Source organism: Mesoplodon bidens (genome assembly GCF_964165515.1).
Source record: "Mesoplodon bidens genome assembly, chromosome: 2".
In the NCBI taxonomy this organism is placed as follows: domain Eukaryota; kingdom Metazoa; phylum Chordata; class Mammalia; order Artiodactyla; family Ziphiidae; genus Mesoplodon; species Mesoplodon bidens.
The window spans coordinates 160,893,508-160,914,231 of NC_138177.1; the positions used below are offsets into that span (position 1 = coordinate 160,893,508).

At 56.6% G+C, this 20,724-nt stretch overlaps 2 protein-coding genes across 6 annotated transcripts; one reads left to right on the top strand and one right to left on the bottom strand.

Moving 5' to 3' along the window:
- Window positions 1–515: 515 nt before the first annotated feature.
- TMEM54 (transmembrane protein 54) lies at window positions 516–7,406 on the top strand. Of its 5 annotated transcripts, none has more exons than XM_081217366.1 (6): window positions 516–786; window positions 3,062–3,255; window positions 5,629–5,688; window positions 5,847–6,035; window positions 6,165–6,299; window positions 6,724–7,406. In XM_081217366.1, the coding sequence occupies exons 1-6, from the start codon at window positions 771–773 to the stop codon at window positions 6,796–6,798; spliced, it is 669 nt and encodes a 222-aa protein (XP_081073492.1). In that variant the 5' UTR covers window positions 516–770; the 3' UTR covers window positions 6,799–7,406. The 5 variants fall into 5 exon arrangements, with proteins under 5 accessions (XP_081073492.1, XP_081073490.1, XP_081073493.1 ...); XM_081217364.1 differs by having other exon boundaries at window positions 756–786; window positions 6,641–6,810; XM_081217367.1 differs by lacking the exon at window positions 516–786 and having other exon boundaries at window positions 2,014–3,255; window positions 6,236–6,299; window positions 6,641–6,794.
- Window positions 7,407–7,809: 403 nt separating this feature from the next.
- HPCA (hippocalcin) lies at window positions 7,810–12,989 on the bottom strand (the record flags this gene model as incomplete). The annotated part of the gene is made up of 3 exons (XM_081225114.1): window positions 7,810–7,907; window positions 8,045–8,150; window positions 12,612–12,989. 3 exons carry the CDS (start codon window positions 12,987–12,989, stop codon window positions 7,810–7,812), a joined length of 582 nt encoding a protein of 193 aa, XP_081081240.1.
- Between the last annotated feature and the right edge of the window lie 7,735 nt (window positions 12,990–20,724).

Here is a 20,724-nt window from a genome sequence, read left to right on the forward strand (position 1 = left end):
AAGCATTTTCTTACCTCACTTTTGTATCTCACCATGACTTTAGGGGACCGGAATTATGATCTCTGATTTTCTGAGAAGGGAACAGAGACCCCCCCCATCCCCACCCCCACAAGTAAAGCACCTTGCTCAGCATGTGGCCGAAGACCCTCAGGCCACGGCAGGGAGGAAACCTGAGGTCACGGCGCAGGTCAAGGACAGAGCCTGGCTCCCGAGGTAGTGCTCTTTCACCACCCACTGTTGCACTTCCCCACCCTCTAGAAAGAAGTGGATTCCCAGCCCTCAACCCGGGGCTTTCGTGTCCAGCTGCCCACCAGGTCGTGACAACCACGCATCAGGCCCCCATCTCACTCCCTAGCCGGGAAGATCGCAGCTCCTCTAGGCTTCAGTTTCTATCTGTAAAATGGGCATCACTGGAGCGGGGTGGGCTGCGGGGGGTTGCTGGCCGGGTGCCGGCCGACATCGAGGCGGGTGGGTGAGACCAGCGCTGTGACTCAGCCGGGCGGGCCAGGAAGGGCTGCCCAGCCGGTCAGACCGGCCCGGGATGCAAACGAGCCGCCAGGGCCCTCCCGGGGCCGGGCCGCCCAGGGGGTGACGGGAAAGGAGGCCGGCCGGGCGCCGGGCGCTCCGGGCTCGAGGCGGGAAGTGGGCGCGGCGCGGGCTCTGCTGGGCACTCGGCAGCTGCGGACCAGTATGGGAGTGGGGCCGCCCGGCCGCCCGCAGCGTCTGGAGCCCCGCTGAAGCCGCCGCGGAGACCCCGCTCGGGAGCCGAGATGTGTCTGCGCCTGGGTGAGCCGCGGGGGGGACGGCCCGGGAGACCCGAACCCGCCCCAGATCCTCTGGCAGGGGCGGAGCACTGTCGTGGGCGCCCGGAACCCCGGGGTCCAGGCCGCCTTCTCTGCAGGTCACTTTCTGCTCTGGGCCTCAGTTTCCTCAGCACTGAGCTGGCGAGAGGAGGGCTTCTGGTATCTTCCGATGTGGGGTAGCACCACGGCCTCTCGCCCGCCCCCACTGCTCCCCGCTCTCCTTTCTTGCGGAGGAGGCACCCCCAGGTGGGAGGAGAGCAGCCAACCCCCACTGCCCACAGAAGGGAGAGCACAGGGAGGGCATTCAGTTCCGAACCAGAGGCTGCCTGCCCTCGGCTTCCTCAGCCTCCCAAAGGTCTCCGGCTCCCACACCCTCCACTCCCCCAAACCGGGCCAGGTGAGAAGGGCCACTGGCAAACACGATCCAGACAGAGGAGTAGGACTGATGTGTCCCCTCCTCTCACTCCCTGGACACAATGATGCTGCTCTTGGGCATCAGACAGACCTGGGGAGTCCCTACTCTCTAGCCAAGAGAACTCGTGAGCCTTGGTTTCCTCATCTGTAAAGTGGCGAGGGAGCACCACCTCCTAGATCCCTCCTGAGCCAGGAACTGCCCTGAGACTCTGTCCACTGCTCCAGGCACAGCCCCACGCTGGCACTGTACCTCCAGTTTGACAAGTCTTGGTCCTGGGATGCTGTTGTTCATGAGCTCAGCCCTGAGCCGGGTGGTGTCTGGGTGGCCAGGTAGGTGGGTGGATGGGGTGAAGTGGGTCAGGCCCCTGGAACAAAGCTGCCATGCCCCTTCCTGTTTGGCCAGCAGCTAATCTTCATGATGCCATCCAGTCCCACGGTGCCTGTCCAGCCCATCGTCTGCCCTCTGCTTCTCCTCGATCTGGTACAGCTCCAGAGGGTCCTGAAGGCTCCAAGGATCTCAGAGACCGGCTAGACCAACCCCTTCCCATTTTACATATGGGGAAGCTGGGGCCCAAAAGGGAGAGAGGCTGGTGTAAAGTCACACAGAGGGTGTGTGTGTCTGAGTAGCCCCAGCCCTCTCTGCTCCCGGGGGCTTCCTCTGGGCGCAGCGCCCCCAGGGACATCCGGTCTAGGGATTCCTTCCTTCCTCTCTCTCTTTCTCTCTGGCTGCAAAACTCCCATATATGAAATATGACCCAATCCTTGCTGCCACAGATGGGGACACTGAGGTCTAGGAAGGGACTCACAGGTCCCACAAAGAGCAGCTAAAGGAAGAAGGGGGTGCTGTTTAGTTCTAGGGGCCAGGCCAGTCTTCCAGTCTCACAGAGCTGGCTAGAGTGAGGGGGCTGGTGGGCCTAAGGGGCCAGCATTGTGCAGAGCCAGGACCCAAAGGGGACATTCTGAAGAGCAGATCTGGAACAGCCAGAAGGAGGGCTCCTGATCCTGGGGGTGTGCAGATAGGGGCCGAGTAGCCACTTGGACACTCAGAGAGGATTTGCGTATGAGTCCCTGATGTTCTTTTGACCTCAGCCTCCTGCACCTTGCCGTGTCCCTGCCTAGTGCCCCTGCACCAAGAGCTCGCTTTTCCCAACACCCCCCGGGTATGCCCCACTTTCCCATCCATCTCCTCATGGGACCCTCCTTCCCCACTGGGAAACAAGGGTTATTCTTCCCATTTTACAGATGGGGAAATGAAAACTCAAAAGTTTGAGTATTTTGCTGGAGTCAGTTCAGCAATTGTGAGTTGAGTATCTACTGTGTGCCAGGCTCTTTACACCAAACTGAATCCTGAATAGAACCTGATCCCTGCCCAGTGAACTAGGGGCTCCTTGGGGCCTGGGCAGTGACTATCAAGCTCTCTGTGGTACCTCAGGGCCTGGCATGGAGCAGGCACTCAGTGAACATTGATGTAACAAATGTATGGATGAAAAAAATCAGTGGATGCAAAGCTTAGTGGAAGGATCATGGGTCTAGAGCTAGAGACCTGGGTTCAAATCCTAACTGTGCCACGCATGACCTTGAACACTAACAAGGACTACTACCCTTTATTAAGTACCACCTGTATGCTTTTCCAACCTTAGAGATCCAAGGACTCTCATGAAAGCACTGTGAACCCCTTTTCCTGATGAGGAAACTGAGGCACAGAGAAGACAAGTTACTGGCCTCGAGTCACCCAGAAATAGATTTAGAAACCAATGTCCATCACTCCTGCAGGGGCCTCAGTTTTCTCCTCTGCCCAGCAGGATAAGCCCTACCCATGGCCCTGACATGGCTGTCCCTCACAGGTGGCCTGACTGTGGGTGACTTCCGGAAGGTGCTGATGAAGACGGGGCTGGTGCTGGTGGTGCTGGGCCACGTGAGCTTCATCGCAGCCGCTCTCCTCCACGGCACGGTGCTGCGCTATGTGGGAGCCCCCCACGATGCTGTGGCTGTGCAGTACCTTGTGGTCAACATCCTCTCTGTCACTTCCGCCATCGTGGTATGGCCAGGCTGGGAGGGTGGCTGGCAGGAGGGGGCTGGAGGGTGCTGGAAGGGGCTTCGATGAGCCCACCCACAGCCTGGGGTGGGCAGGCAGAGAGCCCCAAGTACTAACCCCTGTTCCGCCACTTACCGACGGCACCAGTCACCCAACCTCTCTTTGCCTCAGCTTCCTCATCTATAAGATGGGGATGGTAACAGTGTCCATCTGAGAGGGTCCTGATGAGTATTGAATGAGATCATCCACATAAAGTGCTGAGCACAGTGCCTAGCACATGGTTAACACTCACTACTGTGAGCTTGGATTATTTTTACAATAGGGAAATAGTCAAGGCACTGTTGGCCAGAAGGAAGGAGCATCAGCTCAGCTTGGGAGGGTTCCCAGAGGTGGAGGCCCCTGAGGTGGGTATTGATGGATGAATAGGAGTTCAAAGATAGGCTGCAATTACCATATCCTGGGTATGAAGCCTGCTAGGGCCAGCAGGTAGGAGAGGAAGCTGGGATGGCTTTCAAGTATGGAGAATGGCAAATGCAAAGGTGTGGAGGTGGGAATGGATAAGGTCTGCTCTGGAGACACTGAAAAAACTAATTTGGGGGCTTCCCTGGTGGCGCAGTGGTTGAGGGTCCGCCTGCCGATGCAGGGGACACGGGTTCATGCCCCGGTCCGGGAGGATCCCACATGCCGTGGAGCAGCTAGGCCCATGAGCCATGGCCGCTGAGCCTGTGCGTCCGGAGCCTGTGCTCTGCAGCGGGAGAGGCCACAACAGTGAGAGGCCCGCGTACCGCAAAAACAAAAACAATTTGGCAGGAGTTTAGCATTAGGCCTGGACTATAAGTGCTCAATAAATGGTAGACATGGTTATGGCTGGATGTCAGTACCTGTTTGATGAATACCTGAATGAAGGGGCCTGGTATTCTCAAGTTCGTAAAGCCCTTTCCCAACTGTCAGAAGAGGTGGCTACAGCCTTTGGGGAACATCTGCACATCAGTGTCTTGAGTTCCATCCCTGCCACCTCCTGGCTGAGAGATTTCTTTCTCTCTCTAAGCCTGTTTCCTCCCCTGCAAAATGAAGCTCAGACAGCCTGCTGGCCCTAAAGCAAGGATCACGGGCCCCGGCAAGTAGGAGAGCCTCAGTCAGTGGGACAGAGCTAGGCTGTACAGACATGTGCAGTGTCCCTTGGGGTTACTATTATTGTTGTTTATTCGTCTCACCAACCTTGTGAGGAAGGCAGGCAAGGCAGTGAGCTCAGGGTGAGGAGGTCCACCACGGATGGGCTCTGGGCTGCACCACTTTAGCTGTGCTCTTATTTCCTCAGTTAATCCCCACAGCTCCCTGCAACACGGGGCCATTATTTTCCCCACTTTACATAGGGGGAAACTGACTCAGGGATTCACCCAACCTCTTGCTGATACAAAGAAGCCAACCTGGATGTGAAACAATCTGTGGCTGACACCAAAGCCAGTGTCCTTTCCCTGAGCTCATTCCTGCTGAGTGGGCTTAGCCCAGAGAGTTTGAGGCACTTACTAGTGGCTGCACAGTGAATTACAGACATTGCTGGGCCACCTATCATCTCACCTGCCTCCCGCGGGTCCAGCCCGTGCCTGGTAAAGTGAGGGAACTGAAGGAGGGAGCCCAGCTGAGTGGAACCCAGAAGATCCAGAGGGCAGCTGGTGGGCTTAACAGTGAGGTGGACCCGCCTCTTGGGGCTGGGGGTGGTTAGGGGGGCCTGCAGGAGGGAGAACCCAAGCAGGTAAAGAGGAGCAGGAAAGGCCTTCCTGAGAAGGCGCTGTGTAGGCGGCATCAAGCGCAGGCTCTGTGTGGGTGTCCGTATCCAGGGCGATGAGGAAAGAGCCTGGCCCAGGGTGGAGTTGAGAAACTGATGGGACAGGGGCCAGGTCACTGAGAGCCTGCGATAGTTAAAAATACTCCTAGGGATTTTGAATTCTACTCCATAAAGTATCCTGGTTTATTTTAAAGTAACAATTTTGTTTTTATTTCCTTGCCAGTTGAGTTACTGAGTTTCTTCCAAAATCTTTTCCACTCCAGGAAAACATGTCATATATATCCTGTGACATGGCTCTGTGGCCCTGGGATACACAGGTCCCTGCTTGAGAAATGCAGCTGTAGGCAGTGGGGAGTCATGGAAGGTTGTAGGCAGGGAGTGACTGTGTTTTAGAAATGTCACTTCAGGGCTGGACCATGAAGAGGCAGTGTCCCCCTGCAGATGGAGGTAATGAAACCAAAGCTAAGCAGGAGTTGCGGGTTTGGAGGGCTAGAGTTGGTGTTGGTGGAATCTTTGCTGGAGAGTGGCCCTGACCCCCTGCCCACTCTCCTCCAGCAGGGGGTCAGAGCTGACTTGAGCCTCCTCCACAGGTCATCACCTCAGGCATTGCAGTCATCGTGTTATCACGCTACCTCCCCAGCATACCTCTGGTATGTGGTACCTCCTGGGATGGGGCTGTGCGGGTAGGGGCAGCAGCCACCCCCAAGGGCCTGGCCTGCTTGGAGGGGGTGAGGCTGACCCCATGGGGGCCAGAGCTGCCCATGGGACCGAACCTGATGTCCACTGACCAGTGGCTTCCTCCATCCAGCGCTGGGCAGTGTTTAGCTCGAGCGTGGCCTGTGCCCTTCTCTGTCTGACCTGTGCTCTCAGCCTCTTGGCCTCGATTGCTGTGACCTTTGCCACCCAGGGCCAGGCACTGCTGGCTGCCTGTACTTTTGGGGACCCCGAACTACTGGAACTGGCGCCCAACTGTCCCTTCGACCCCACTCGCATTTACGTAAGTGCTCAGGCCTGGGATGGGGTGGGAGGGCCGCGAGGTGCTCATCAGAGGTGGGTAGGGTTCTTGGAGTCCTGCCCTCCACTCCCCAACCCCAGGCAGCCATCACTGCCCCCTGTCCCCCTACAGAGCTCCAGCCTGTGTCTCTGGGGCATCTCGTTACTGTTCTGCGTGGCAGAGAGTGTGTTTGCTGTCCGCAGTGCCCAGATCGCCCACCAGTTGCTGGAACTGAGGCCCTGGTTGGGGAAAAGCAGCCATCACATGGTAAGGCCTGCCATCCCCCCAAGCCCTGACTCTTCATACTTCCTGGGAGCCCCTGCTGGGGAGCTCAGGCTGATCTGTCCCCACCCCTCTGTAACGGGCCCCCACCTTGAAAACTGGGGCAATAGTTTTCTCCCCAGGACCAAAAGGAGAGACTTGGAGGCTCAGAGAACTCAGATCTCCCAGCTAAGTCATACAGCTGACACTTGGCTCTCCCAAGGCCCAGGATGAGTCTTGGGGAGGGGGAGAGGTATCTGGGCTGGAATTGGGGGCACTCCAAGGGTATGGCCTGACTCTTGCATAGTGGAGAGTAATGATGTCCCTTCACCCCAAAATCCTCCCAGACCCCCACCCGTCCCACTTTCTGGATGTCCTGGAGGAGGAGACTCAGACCCAGTGGGCCTGGTAGCCTCTGACGTCTTCACAGATGCGGGAGAGCCCAGAGCCTGTGGAGGACCATGACCTGCCGAGCTGCACTAGCTCTGGGCTGATGACCCTTTGACAGCTGTTGCCTCACCCAAGCCCTGTGGCCACTGGGGCCCTCCAGCCAAGTCTGCACTGTGATCAGGCCAGGATTCCTGGAGCCAGCCAAGGGGGCTCAATGCCACTCCAGGACCCGGGTGGGTCTTTCACCCCTCTCCTCCAGCCACCCAGCCCACTGCACTGAAACGAGACTTTATTCTGAAGATATTAAAAAGAACAGAGATGCTCCACGTGGATGCATGCAGCGGGGGAGGGGGCTCGGCCGGGGGCCTGTGCTGCTCTCCCACACAGGACACTGTGGGTGGCGCTCTAGGTGTGTCTGCCCATCTGTCTGTGGGCCTGTGTGTGTATCTGAGAGAGACAAGACACACAGAGGGGTCCGTGGGTCTGTGTTCATCAAAATGCTGAAACGCAGGCGGGGGTTCATGGGACTCACAGCTGGGGGGCTGGAAGCAGGAGGTTTTCCTTTTGCATCATGGCCTCTGGGCCAACAAGAGCAGGAGCAGGCAAAGTTGAGGCCCTCCTGCAGGGAAGGATGGCTCAAGGAAGGTTTCTCCTCAAGCCCCCAAACCTCTGGAATCCTTCTCTCCGTTCCAAATAAAAAGACAGGCATGATTCCCAACTCCACCAAGTCTGAGATCTACAAGGGTTGGGGTGGAGGCAGGGAAGCTTGCCCCGTGGGTGGCGGAGGGAAGTCTGGCCTCATGGCTGGGTGTGTGCGGGCGTGGGGGAGGGGGAATGGCTGACGTTCTGATAGCTAGGTAAGGGAGGGCTGACTGAGGGGCAGACCAAGCCAGAGCCTGTGTCTCTATCATTGCCGAAGGGAGATATTGCCTCCCGGATGGGGGGTGCTAACCACTTGCTGGCTTGGGACTTGGGGGGGCTGCAGGGTTCCTTTCTCCATAGGCCCCTCAGAGTGCAGACCCTGGGGGTGGCAATCTGACCCCCAGCCTGGACAGACACAAGGGCGAGGAAGCTGAGAGCCGGGAGAGGGCCAGTGAAGGCAGGGAGGGGAAACCTGGCTCCTCGCTCAGAACTGGGAGGCGCTGCTGGGGTCGCACTGCAGCAGACGCACGATGGACGGGTCGCTTTTGGCCCCGCGGATGAACTCCTCCAAGGACAGCTTGCCTGCGGGGTGAGGGAAACAGTGACGGAGGAGAAGGCAGCAGCAAAGCGAGGGGCTGAAGAGCCGAGCCGCGGGAGAGGAAGAGGGGTGGCTCCCGCCCCGGGGTGGCTCCCGCCCCGCCCCGCTCCTGCTTCCTCACCGTCGTTGTTTGTGTCCATTTGGCGGAAGATCTTCTCAGTCCTCTTTTCCGGGGTCGACTCGTCCTCCGGCATCTTCATCACGGACGAAACCATCTTGTAAATGGCCTGGGGGGCGGGTGGGGAGGGAGTGAGGGGGAGCCTGCCTGATCCCTCCACCCCCAACTTTCCAAAAACGTCCCCAGGTGCGCTGATGATCGCCGCTCCCGCCAAGGTGAGGCGGAGAGGGGGTGACGGAGGAGTGGGGGAACTGGGAAGTTCTGAGACTGAGAAGGTTTCCAGAAGAGGGGGCTATTGGAGAGAGCCCTGAACAAGTTCCCTTGGAGCGCTCGGTGGGAAAGGAATTGCTGGCAGAGGGATCTGCATGTACAAAGGCCCCAGAGCGGGCAGCCCTGAGTGGACGCCGAGAACTTGGGGATGGCTGAATGCAGGGGGTCAGGAGAGATGTTGGAGGACATTGGGGCCCAGATGGAGAAGGGCCTGGAACGCCCGGCCAAGGAGCTTGTGCCGGACGCCCCAGGTTCCCAGTTAAGTCCCAGGTTGAAAGAGCTGCTTCTCAGAAACTTCGGGGCTCCGGGCGGCCCGCCCTCGATGGCCGACAGGGGGCGCTGGGCGAAGGGGATGACACTGGGCTGCGATGCCACTGTGGCCGGCAGGGGGCGTAGAGCCGCCCTGAGCGCTGGAGGGCCGGAGGCAGCTGGGTCCACAAGGAGCGGGAGATATTATGCAAATAAACGCACGTGAGTACCTGCCCGGGGCGGGGACAGCCTCGGCTGTGCTGGGCCGAGGACGGCTGCCGCCAGATGCAGGAGCTTCGGAGGCGACTCGAAGGAGGGTTTTTGCGCTAAGCGTACACAGAGCACAAAGGACTTGGCCTGTGGGCTGGGTCCCGGCGCCTCAGTCTGCCAGCTTTTTGCTACTGACACCTCCTCCAAGAAGCCTTCCTTCTCCCATCCCATAAACTTCCCTAGCCTCAGATCCGGCTTTGGCCTCCGCAGTGGTCTCTTCCAGCCTCTCTAGGGTCTGTCCCCAACGCTGCCTCTGAGACCTCTTTACAAACACAGATCTCCACCGCCACGTCCCCAGCCCAGGGGCCGCCCCCTTGTTCCCAACATCCACAGGCCTCCCTCCGGGCCTGCCGTGCACCCAGCTCCTTCTGGATGCTGCCCCACGCTCCTTCTGCTGCCTCCCACTCCTTGGTGCTCAGCTTACATGGCGCATTCTTAGGGAGGCCTTCTCTGATCCAGGCTGGGTCAGGGCCCATATGCTGCCCCAGAGCCTCCTTTGGGGACAACTCTCCGGAAGTAATTATGCCTTTGTAGGATTGCTCCTCGGCCCCAGCATACAGATAAGGACCATGGACATCTAGCTAGTGCCCAGATCCACAGAATTTAGCACAGTGCCTGGCATCTGACAGGGACTCCCCTGTTTAAAAGCCACTGGCAGGGCTTCCCTGGTGGCACAGTGGTTGAGAGTCTGCCTGCCAATGCGGGGGACGCGGGTTCGTGCCCCGGTCCGGGAAGATCCCACATGCCACGGAGCGGCTAGGCCCGTGAGCCATGGCCACTGAGCCTGCGTGTCTGGAGCCTGTGCGCCGCAATGGGAGAGGCCACAACAGTAAGAGGCCCGCGTACCGCAAAAAAAAAAAAAAAAAAAAAAGCCACTGGCACCTCCCACTGCCCTCTGTTATCAAGTCCAAACATTTGGCCCTTGGCATTCAAGGCATTTCACACTCTGGTCCCTGCTGACCTCTCCACCATCAGGCCTCCCCTAGTAGGTGATTCTGCCATAACCAAATACCCCTGCGCCTTTCAGGTCTCCCAGGGTTTACAGTCTCTGCCTGGAACAATAATACTAACTACCATTTACAGACACCCACTATGTGCAAGGTCCTTTACATACATTATTCTCACCCTTGCAATAGCCCTGAAAAGCAGGTACTGAGATCCCCATTTTCCAGATAATAAATTGAAGCTCAGAAAGGAAATTGAGGGCAGACACCAGATTAGAAATTGCTCCCTCTTAGCCACTGGATAGATGCTTGTGGAGTGCTAATGACCCCTCAAAGCAGGGTATATGAAGTAAGGTGGCCTGGTTCCATTAATCACTTGTTCTGTAGCCTTGGATAAGTACTTAACCTCAGTTTCCTCATCTGTAAAATGGGGGTAATCATACCTCCCTCATTTGGACTGTCTAGAGTATTAAATGAGATACTGTGTATAGCTGGCTAGAGTAAGTGGTCAGTAAACATGATCATAGTATAACCATTACTCAACCACCACAGCCTCAGGTCTTCCCTGCCCTTCAGTCCCCTGGACTCCCAGATGTCACCTTTACACCCCTGTCACCGAGCTGGTCAGTGTGGCCTGCACACTTGTCTCTCCCAGCAGAGTGGGAGCTCCAAGAGGCTGAGGTGAGGTCTCTTCCCTTCCAGTGTGCCCACCACCTGGCACAGGGCTCCGTCCTGAGAAGGACTGAGCAAGTGACTTAGAGAGTGACTGCTCCCCTGTGACAGCCCTTCTCCTGGGCCTCCTAATTAATTGTCTGGAATTACTGCTCACTCATTGTTTCAGTGGAGACGATTTGTAATTAATCGGTCACTAGGGTTTGCAGAGTTCTGTCTGCACCGGTCGTCTGGAGCCGCTGGGTTGCTGTAAAGGAACCCAGGGCTTAGATAGCAGAGGCCAGCCAGGAAGGGGTCCTAAGGATGCCCAAAGAATGGTACTGGCTTGACCAATGCCCTGGGTTTGGAGCTTCCAGCAAGGCTGACATTTACCAGTATACACCAGGCAACCACACTAAGTGGTAAAACATGAACATCCATACAGATTAGTTGGTATCCAGCTGCTGCCCAATCCCTGAGTGATCTTCCACCACCCTGGCTACCCCAACCCTTCCACCAGGACCCCAGAACCCTCCACTATCCATCAACTAGAGAGTTAAGCCCTGGCCCATGGGAGTCATTGATAATCATTAAGTCTTTTCCCTAGTGATAGACATAGGGAGAGCACCACATCCTAAGGCAGCCCAGTCCACTCTAGCTGGAGAGAGCAGACCCAGAAGCCAAAGTCAAGAGTCCACTAGTGGCTGGATGAGTTGGGAGGGGGAGCAGACAGCAGAGCTGAGGGACCAGAAGGGAAAGAATTCAGAAAGGCAGAAGGAAAGGGAGCGAGAGCCTGTACAAAGTGGCACATTCCGCGGATGTTGAAAAGGCCATTCTGGCTGGAGCAGAGAATGTGCAGAGGAGAAAATAATAACTGACAATCGCTGATGTTTACTGGGTGCCAGTTATATGCCAGGCCATCTACTAGAGTCTTTATCCTGCTTTATACCCACAATAGCCTTGGAAGAAGGGGTTAACACCCTCACTTTATAGGTGAAGAAACAAAGGCTTAGGGAAAAAGTGAACAAGGAACTGGTAGGCAAAATAGGACCAGATCCCTGATGGACCTCAATGCTTCTGAGGGGATGGGCACTCTGGAAGGTTTTTGAGATAAAGCTAACGTACTATGCTTAAATTTGTTCTAAGAAAGGACATTCCTATCAGGTCCTTAAGTATCCCTGTGAGATCAGCCTCACCATCCCCGTTTTACAGATGAGCAACTGAAGAGTTGAAGCCAACTCCAGAACTGGAAGCCAGACCCCTTTTAAGAGACAGCTCTGAGTGTTGACCAAGTTGAACCTGACTCCACTTAGATGCTGCATGACCTTGGGCAAGCCACTTCACCTCTCTGAGCCTTATGGGGTTGTTGTAAGGATGCACTGAGCTCATGGGTATAAGCATCTCACAGTACTAGGCTCTTAGTGGGCTCTCAATCAATTAGTTGGAAGGTGGCTGGGTATCCAGCTGGAATGTGGGCGACAGAGCCAGGTGGCCCATTCACAGGCTGTGTGATCTCGGGCAAGTGTCTTTACCTCTCTGAGCATCCGTTTCCTCATGAGTAAATGAGGATCAGTGAAACATAACTGGCCTGTACTCTGCAGAAATGTCAAGTCTTGAAAGACAGAGAAAGGCTGAGGAACTGTTACAGATTAAAGTGGCCTAAAAAGATAAGATGACTAAATACAATGTGTGATCCTAGACCAGAGCAAAAAATGCTATAAAGAACATTATTGAGACAGTTGGCAGAATTCAATATGGTCTGTAAGTTAGATAATAGCATTGTTTCCATGTTAAATGTCCTGACTTTGATAATCATATTATGGGTTATGTAAGAGAATGTCCTTGTTCTTAGGAAATCTGTCCTGATGTATTCAGGGGTAGAGGGTCATGTTCAGAACAACAAAACATTACACACACACACACACACACACACACACACACACACACACACATGATGATAAAGAAAATGTGGTAAAATGTTCATTGGTGAAGATGGGTAAAGGATATGTGGAAGTTTTCTCAACTTTAAATTGGAAATTACTTCCTATTAAAGATTTCTTTAAATGGGTCGTAAGAATAGCACCTGTCACTGCCTACCCACAAGGGCTGTTGAGAGGGTAAAGAGGGCTGGCAGGCGCAAGCTGCTGGGCCCTGTGCCTGCCATTCTGAGGGGCCCAGGGGCCCACCTGCACGATCTCCAGCATCTCCTCCCGGCTGATATAGCCGTTGCCGTCCAGGTCGTACATGCTGAAGGCCCACATGAGCTTCTGCTCCAGGCGGCCACGTGAGGTCACACTCAGCGCGATGATGAACTCCCGGAAGTCGATGGTGCCATCGCTGTTGGTGTCAAAGGTGCGGAAGACATGCTCCGCGAACTTGGAGGCGTCACCGTAGGGGAAGAAGTTGGCGTAGATCTTCTTGAACTCATCCACGTTGAGGATGCCCGTGGGGCAGTCCTTGAGGAAGCCCTTGTACCACTCCTGCAGCTCCAGCTCTGAGAACTCTGTATTCTCCCGCAGGTCCTGCAGCATCTCGGGCCGCAGCTTGCTGTTCTGCTTGCCCATGGCCACCGAGCCAAGTCCCACCTGGGTCCCCGAGGGCGTCAAGGGACAAAGAGGAGTGGTCAGGCCCTTCTGGCCCCTTGACAATACTCCAGGAGGGCCCCCAGACACCAGCCACCCCAGCCTCTCTTTTGGCCCAGTGAGAGAGAGGAGCTGGCCCAAGATCACACAGCTTACATATACCCAGGCACCCTGCCACTGTGTCAGCTCCACACCATTTCTCCAGACCTTCTACTTCCCCAGGGAACAGACCTGGAGACAGAGGAAGAGAAGGGGGCTCACCTTTACTGAGGCCCTTCCCAGTGCCAGCCACTGAGCCTTCCCAGGGTATATCATTTCACCCTCACAAAGTGAAGCCTGGGAATTAGCCCATTTTACAGATGAAAAGGTAGGCTCAAGGAAGTGAGGTGACCTTCATAGCCATGAAGTGACAGGGCTAACTCCCAGAGTTGCCAAGGGAAGTGCAGGAAGGCCCTCTGGTCTTCCTCCCTCCTACCCCCTGCCCCCTTACTGCCTCACATACACCTGCTCACACAAAATACACCTGCAACCCAAACACTGACCTGTTCTCCCTCCCACCATGTGTGCTTGACAAGAGGCAGAATAAGGTAGGCGTTAGCCTGGGCTCCAGAGCCAGATCACATGGGTTTGAATCCCAGCTCTGCTTCTTACCAGCTCTGTGACCTTGGGCAAGTTCCTTAAACTCTCTCTGCTTCATCTGTAAAGTGGGGGTAATAGTACCTACCTCATTATTGTTGTGAGGATTAAATTAGTTAATACATATGAAGCACTTAGAAAGATGCCTGCACATATAAGTGCTACCTAAGTGTTAAATAAATTTAAAAGACTTACATGTGTCCAGATGCCAACAGTAAACAAATGAATACATACTGACACATATTATGCTACACAGTGCACCAAGTCCACACATGGATCCCATGCCACTCACATACCAGCACACACACACCCAGGGTCTCCGTGCCTCCACACACAACAACATTCTCTCTGTTCCACAACTCACATGTACTGACACAGCACCATGCACGCACAACTCCCATACCCTGTGCATCGAGACACACCAGCCCACAACCCCACATGTCTCACACATGCCATCACAAGCCAGCTCCCATGCCCACACCTCTCACATGGCCAGCTGCACGTGGGACCCTCAGACACCCTTGCCATCTTTCTTTCTTTACCCAGGGGTGCTGCCAGGTGCCAGGAGAGGGAGCTGCAGCCCTTCTCAGGCTTATGACAGCCCCCTCTTCCAGGGAGACCCCTAGCCAGTCAACCCTCCCCCAACACTTACCTTTCATCTAGTTCAGAAAGGTCCCCTCAGTGCAGGAGGTTAGACTGTGGAGGGCTGAGGGGAAGGTATTGGAAAGGAGACAGCCAGGCGGTTCTGGACAGGGATGAAGGGATGTGTGTAGGTGAATCTCCCCCCAGCTGTGAGACAGAGTGAGGGGGTTATTCCTTGTGTGTGCATGTGCACATGTGGGTGAGCGTGTGTAAGTGCATGTGCTCATGTATGCATGTGTGTCCCCGGCTTCTGCCTTGCATTTGTCTCCCCGTGTATTTCAATTTATATCTGTGCATGTGCATATATGTGCGTGTGACTAGGTATGCACCCATTACAGTGTGAGGGGCATGTACCTGTGTGGCCATTTGGGGGACCTGTGTGTGTCCTCAGCAGTGTGTCACATGCATGTTTCTGTAAGTTGGTTCCCCTCCTTTCTAAATCAACCTCTTTTGCCCCAGGCTGAGGATCCACTGAACAACTGTGTGGGAGGGCACTGAGGAAATGCCTGGGGCCGGGGTGGCCGAATGTGTCCCTTAGTCCCCTCCTCAAGGTCCAAGGAACTGGGTCATCTGGGCGGAGGCAGAGAGACGCGCTGGGCAGGAGAGATCTTCTAGTGCCCCCTCCTCCCTGCCACCCTCTGAGTCCGTCCCCCTGCCCCCAGTTGGAAGAATGGGAAACGAGGGCGGAAGAAGATTCTGCTGTCTCCGCAAAGACCCCGTCCCCAAAATGGGAAGGACCTAAGCTCGGTCTGAGAAACCCGCCTCGGGGACCCTCTCCAGTCCTCTCCGCAGCTCTCGCCCTGGCCCCCGCCTCAACCCTTACAGCACTCGGGGAGCGCCAGGCGCGTGGCCCTTCCTGGAGGGGGCGTCCGGAGGCGGCCGGAACGCGACTCCCCAGGCTGGCCACTCGGCGGTCAGGACCCTGGAGAGCGCCAGGCGTTTCCCGGCGGGAGCCCCACTCCCTGAGTCCCCGGAGGGAAAATTCCTGGGAGGCACGGGAGCGGCGGGTTTGGGGAGCCCTAGACGTGGCCCCCTACCTCCGGGATGCCCCTTCCTCGCACCCCCTGGCCCCGGCCGAGCAGCCCCCACTCACCCAGCGACGCGGAGACACCGACTGCGCAGGGAAGGTGGCGCTGCTGCAGCGCGCGGCGGCAGAGGCGGCCGGAGGGGCGGGCGGGGGGCGGGGGGCGGGACTGCGAGGGAGACGCCCCGCAGCGTTAGCCCGGTGCCCCTCCCCTGGGGGGGGTGTCCCCGTTCCGCCCTCTGCCCTCGAGCCCTGATAGTGCTTGGAGCAAAGGGTTAGGCTCCGCCCTCGCCCCTGCCCGGGAAAGGGAAGGGGACGCCCTCACCTCTCCGGCCCCCCTCCCGAGGGAGCACCCCGCCGGGGGAGGAAGGCAGAGGTCCCCATCTCCTCAGCCTCTGACTCAGGTAGCCCGAATACGGTGGACGGTGGGGGTAGTCAGTGCCCAGACGCCTCTTTCCTAAGCCGGGGACAACCCCCGACAGCTCCACCCTCCTGCCTCCCCCATCCCTACCTGGGCTTGGAGCCGCAAGTCACAACGAGGGCGGAAATCGGATCCTGGGCGGCTCGATAGGTACCCTCCCTGAACCTGCGCCTCAACTCCGGAACTAACTGAGCTCTTCAGAGAGGGGGCAGCGCCCACTCTTCCAGTCCCTGAGGTCTTGGGGGGCAGACACGCCCCCTACCCCGCCTCTGCCTTAGAGAGCCCCACCCCCTTTTCCCGCCCGCCACACCGGGTCTCGTGCCCAGGACCCCTCTCAGAATGAATTCCACCTCTTAACGTGTCTAAATTGCTCCTCCCATTCCCCCCCACTCCAATCAAGAAGCCCTCTCCCTCCCTCCCCAGCCTCCCCAGTGCCTGTACTGGATTGCGATAAGTGAGGGCTGGGGAGCATCTCCAGCCTGGGGGGTTCTGAGGTGTGTAAGCCCCCTGCCTGCAGACACGTCAGCCCCTTTCCAGAGTCGCTGAATTCTATCAAAGCTTCTCCTGCCAGGATGGGGGATGCATCCTCCTTCCCACAGCCTCAGCAACAATCCTGACCTCCTGGGCTTGAATTTTGCTCTTTCTGTATTTCTGGGGGGGGGTGGATCCTTATTGTCCCCACTTCACAGATGAGAAAACTGAGGTTCAGAGGGGTTAAATGATTTTTCCAATGTCTGACAGCAAGCGAGTGGGCTTGGACTTGAACCCATGTGTCCTCATCCATTCATTGCACAAACGTTTATCAAGCATTAGTTCTGTGCCCAGCACTGTTCTAGGCAGTGGGGTTACAGGAGTGGACAGTAAGGCATGAACATAATATACAAGTCAGTTCTGTAGTGTATTAGATACGTGTCTGGGGAAAAGTTGAGATCAGTGTGCGGAGGTTGGGATAGTGGCAGTGCTTAGGACCCTGCCAAGGACTGTAGATTTTATTCCAGGTGAGATGGGAAGCTCTTGGGGCTTTGAGCAGACTGGAAGCTTACTCAGATAGTCTGTCCTCAGAGGAGTGGGGTCCAGGGTGGGATCAGGGGGCCCTCTCAGGGTGAGAGACGACCAGGGCGGCAGAGATGGGTCTGGGTTCTGGACCTACGTTGAAGGTGGGCTGACAGCACTTGTCACGTGACTGGACAGCCCCTCCCACGTCCTTGGCAGCAGCTAGGACCCTCCTGACTCCCCAGGGCTCAGACCTCCAGGTTCTCAGACCAAGCCTCTCAGGTGGTCCAAATCTAGCCTTAATCTCTCCGGCTAGAGGACAAGCGGAGAGTCTCAACTGGAGGAATTGGGGAGCCAGGCCATTGCGGGTGAGGGCAGCTGGACCCTCCAGAACATTAGTTCCTCTCTGTACCTTGGCTCTGGTGTTGGGACCCCCAGGGAGGCGCCAGACGTGTGTGGGTGGTTCCCAGCTGCCTCCTGCGAGAGGACCTGGGGGTGGGGAGAGACTTGCCACTCAGGCCCCTTGAGTGACAAGCTCCCTCCCCTCTCCCCCCCAGGTCTGGAAGACCAGCTCAGCTTGGGGCTGGGAGAGGGACCTGCCCTTGGGTCCTCCTCACTCTCCTCCTCTTTCCTCTATGCCCTGCCAGCAGCCTGAGAATCTTCCCAGCCAGGATCCTCCTCTCCATCCTTGTGGGGTCTCAGCTTTCCCTCACTGGGGACTGCTCAGCCACTCTGCTTCCTCCCGCTTTCCCCCCTCCCCCCCCCCAGCTTCACCTCCTGTGGGCTGACTCCTTGGTTCAGCCTCTTGGGAGCCTACTTCCCCAACCCCACTGTTTTTCTTCTCTGTGCGAGTGACTCTGATGCCCTGCCCTCAGGACCTCCAGTCTGCATTTCTGTCTCCCCAATAGATGGGGCTTCTGAAGACAAAGCTATGTCTTGTCCTCACCCTGGGTACCCCACATCCCTTTGACTTTCCATACCTCAAATGAGTAGGGTGGATGGCGGGGACAGGGCAGAGTTTTGGCTCTGGGAGCTCTGCTGATTACTTCCCATCAGCCACCTCTCCTCTCCTGGGGGCCTAAGAAGTACTGGGAGCCCCCCTGAGCCAAAGGGGAAGGCTTGGGTCTCCCCATACTGTACCCCAGGGCCACTGGCCCACGAGGTATAGCCCAGAAAAGGGGGGCAGAGGGCAGTTGTCAGAAGGCCTGGGTCCCTCACTTTGAACGACCTGGAGCAAGTCTCTTCCCCTTTGTGAGGAGAAAGGTTAGACAGGTGACCTGGGTGCTCTGACATCCCTTATGAAAAACCCTAACCAGAGCACAGACAAGACAGGCTTCACTGGCCCCTGGGGGAGTGTGGGGACATGAGTTTTACATAGATGAGATCCCAGTGGCCCCGGAACCCTGCAGATTTGAAGGATTCTGTGAAGGCCTGTTGCAGGGGTGGAGGTGAGGGATGCCTTTGCTGATGATACTCAGCGCCCCAGCCCCCAACCCAGACTGAGGCATCTAGGAGGGAAGGAAATGCAGAAATGAATTATTGAGAGAATCAAGCGAGGGATGAGTGGAGAGGGGACTGCATATCTCTTGAGCACCTACTGTATGCAGAGTGCTTTGCCTATGTCACCTCCTTTGATCCAAACTAATCCTGAGGAGGCAGCAATGTGACTGCCGTTTTACGGATGTGAAGACTGAGGCCCAGAGAAGTGAAGTCACCTGTCTGAGGTAATACAGCAAGAAAGTGACAAAGCCAGAATTTGAGCCCAGTTCCATGTGACTCAGGAGCCCAGGTCCCTCTCTGGAACCTCTCAGTGAGGTAGGTGGATGTAGCCCCTCCCCATCCCCCTCAGAGGCACAGCCCCCAGCCTCCCTCTTAGGTCCCAAATGGTTTGGAAAATCCTGATGGGAGCAGATGGTGGGGACAGATGGAGGGAAAAGCATCTCAGGGCTGAATTACACAAACAAACATTGATAAAGTGATTAAAACCTCAAGCCACCCCTTTCCAAAGGGCCCTGCCCACCGCAGCCTGGAGCACAATGGACCCAGAGGTGGAGACCTGGGGGTCTCTGAATGCCCGGCATCTTAGCCCAACTGATCCCAGCTTCTGCTCACCTCCCTCACTGCCGGGGACCACCCCCGGACCAGAGCCCAGGGCGGCAGAGCTGCCAGGAGCACAGCCGGAAGGGGGAGGGGGTGGGCCTGGCTGTTCCCGAGGGAGCTGGGCTGAGAGGAACAGAAAGGGGGGAGGGTGGGGAGGGTGGGAAAGACATGGGAGCTGGGAACGCAGACCTGAAGTCAGTGGCGGGCATGGGCGTGTTGCGGTGGGGCTGGCGTCTCTCAAGCAAGCCACACTTTACAGATGGGGCTCAGCTCCCACTGAGCAGGGCCGAACCCGGTCCCACCACCCACCCCCATGGTGGAGGGGGGCAAGACCCTTCACTTGCAGAAGGTCTGGTCAGTTTCTCCATCTGTAAAATGGAAACTATAATATCAGCACCTCCCTGGAAGGGGCTTGTGAGGATTAAGTGAGATGGAGCCTGTAAAGTTCAGGGCACTGGGCCTGCACACAAGCAGCACTCCAGGCTGCTAATAGGGCCTCCCTGCTGCAGGAAGGCCGGGGCTGGTTGGACAGTCCCTCTCCAGAGCAGCAGTCAGGGCTTGGAGATCCCGCTGCAAGAGCCCCTGAGGCTGCCGGGCTCTGCAGCAGGGGGATCCTCCTGGGTAAAAGCAGCTGAAGAGCACCAACTCCCTCCTGAGTAAAGGCAGCTGATGACTCTGCCCAGCCCAGAATCCAGGACCCCCAGGGAGAGAGAAAGGGGCTGCGTCTTTGCTGGTCCCTCACTATGAAGGAACGAACGGACTTCAGAGGGCAATAGACCCAGGCTCAGATCTTGATGTGGCCGCTTCCCAGACTTGGGAAAGTTGGCAAAAACAACCCCTCTGACCCTCTGGCTCCTTCTCTGCAAAACCTGCATTTTCAGCTGCTTTTTGGACTTGCTCCCACAAACCCACAGACACCTCAGACTCAAGCCAGTCAGTATCCAGTTCATCACCTTCCACCACAGCCTGCCCTGTGCCTGGGTCCCCCTCCATCACCAAACAGGCCCGAGATCCACCATCCAGGACCCCTCCCTTCTCCTCACCCCCACACCTGCTTCCTTTCCAAGTCAGCGTGTCTACTAGGTAACATCTCTCAGGCCTGACCTCCTCTCCCCTTGCCGCCTCCCCTTCCCCACGTCCTCATCGGATTGGCCCTGTATGATGGCTCTGGCCCTTTTACAGCTCCTGCCTTCAGTTTCTCTAAATCTAATCCCCTTCCTCCCTGCTTAATAACCTTCCACGGCTCCCCACTGCCTACCAAAGTAAGTGGACATTCCAGGCTCTCCATGACAGACCCCAACCCTAGCTTCCCATCTCAGCTCTTCCCGTCCACCTTCCTTCAACAACTCACCACCAGCCAGCAATCCTCTACCAGACTGTTGGGATCTCCTACACCAAGAGAAGAGATCTAGAGTCAACGCTGGGGAAAGGGGGCTCCCCGCTCCCCGACCCCCATAACGCTGCACATGGGTTTTAACCTAGTTGGGGGTGGGGTGAAGTGAAGCAGGCAGCTGGGATCACGTACCAGCCAACACTTGTCTGCACAATAATCCCTCTGCTGGTTAAAGCAACTCCTAGCTGGAAGGGCCTCCGGCTCAGCCAGGGAGAAACAGTCACTTGCTTGAGGTCACCCTGCCAGGGCACCCTTTTGTCCACTCCGCAAGTCATAAGTGACCCCTTCTGTGGCAGCTTTCCTGACAGATAAGCATTCAGATCTTTCTCACTCATTTCCATTGCTGGTTTGCTTCTCCTGGTCCATCTCTGACTGTCTGAAATTTGTTGCTGGGTTCACAGCAAATAGAATGGTTACTCTTGGAAGTAGAATAAAGGGCAAGAGGCTGGGTGTTCACTTGTGACTTCATAAGCAATTCTGCCTGGACGTATTACAACCTGCATGCAGG

Coding starts and splice junctions, on each gene's coding strand:
- TMEM54 (XM_081217365.1), top strand. CDS start 3,034: ATGGCCCTGACATGGCTGTCCCTCACAGGTGGCCTGACTGTGGGTGAC. Junction 6,036..6,164: donor TCGACCCCACTCGCATTTAC/GTAAGTGCTCAG, acceptor GTCCCCCTACAG/AGCTCCAGCCTGTGTCTCTG. Junction 6,300..6,723: donor GGAAAAGCAGCCATCACATG/GTAAGGCCTGCC, acceptor ACGTCTTCACAG/ATGCGGGAGAGCCCAGAGCC.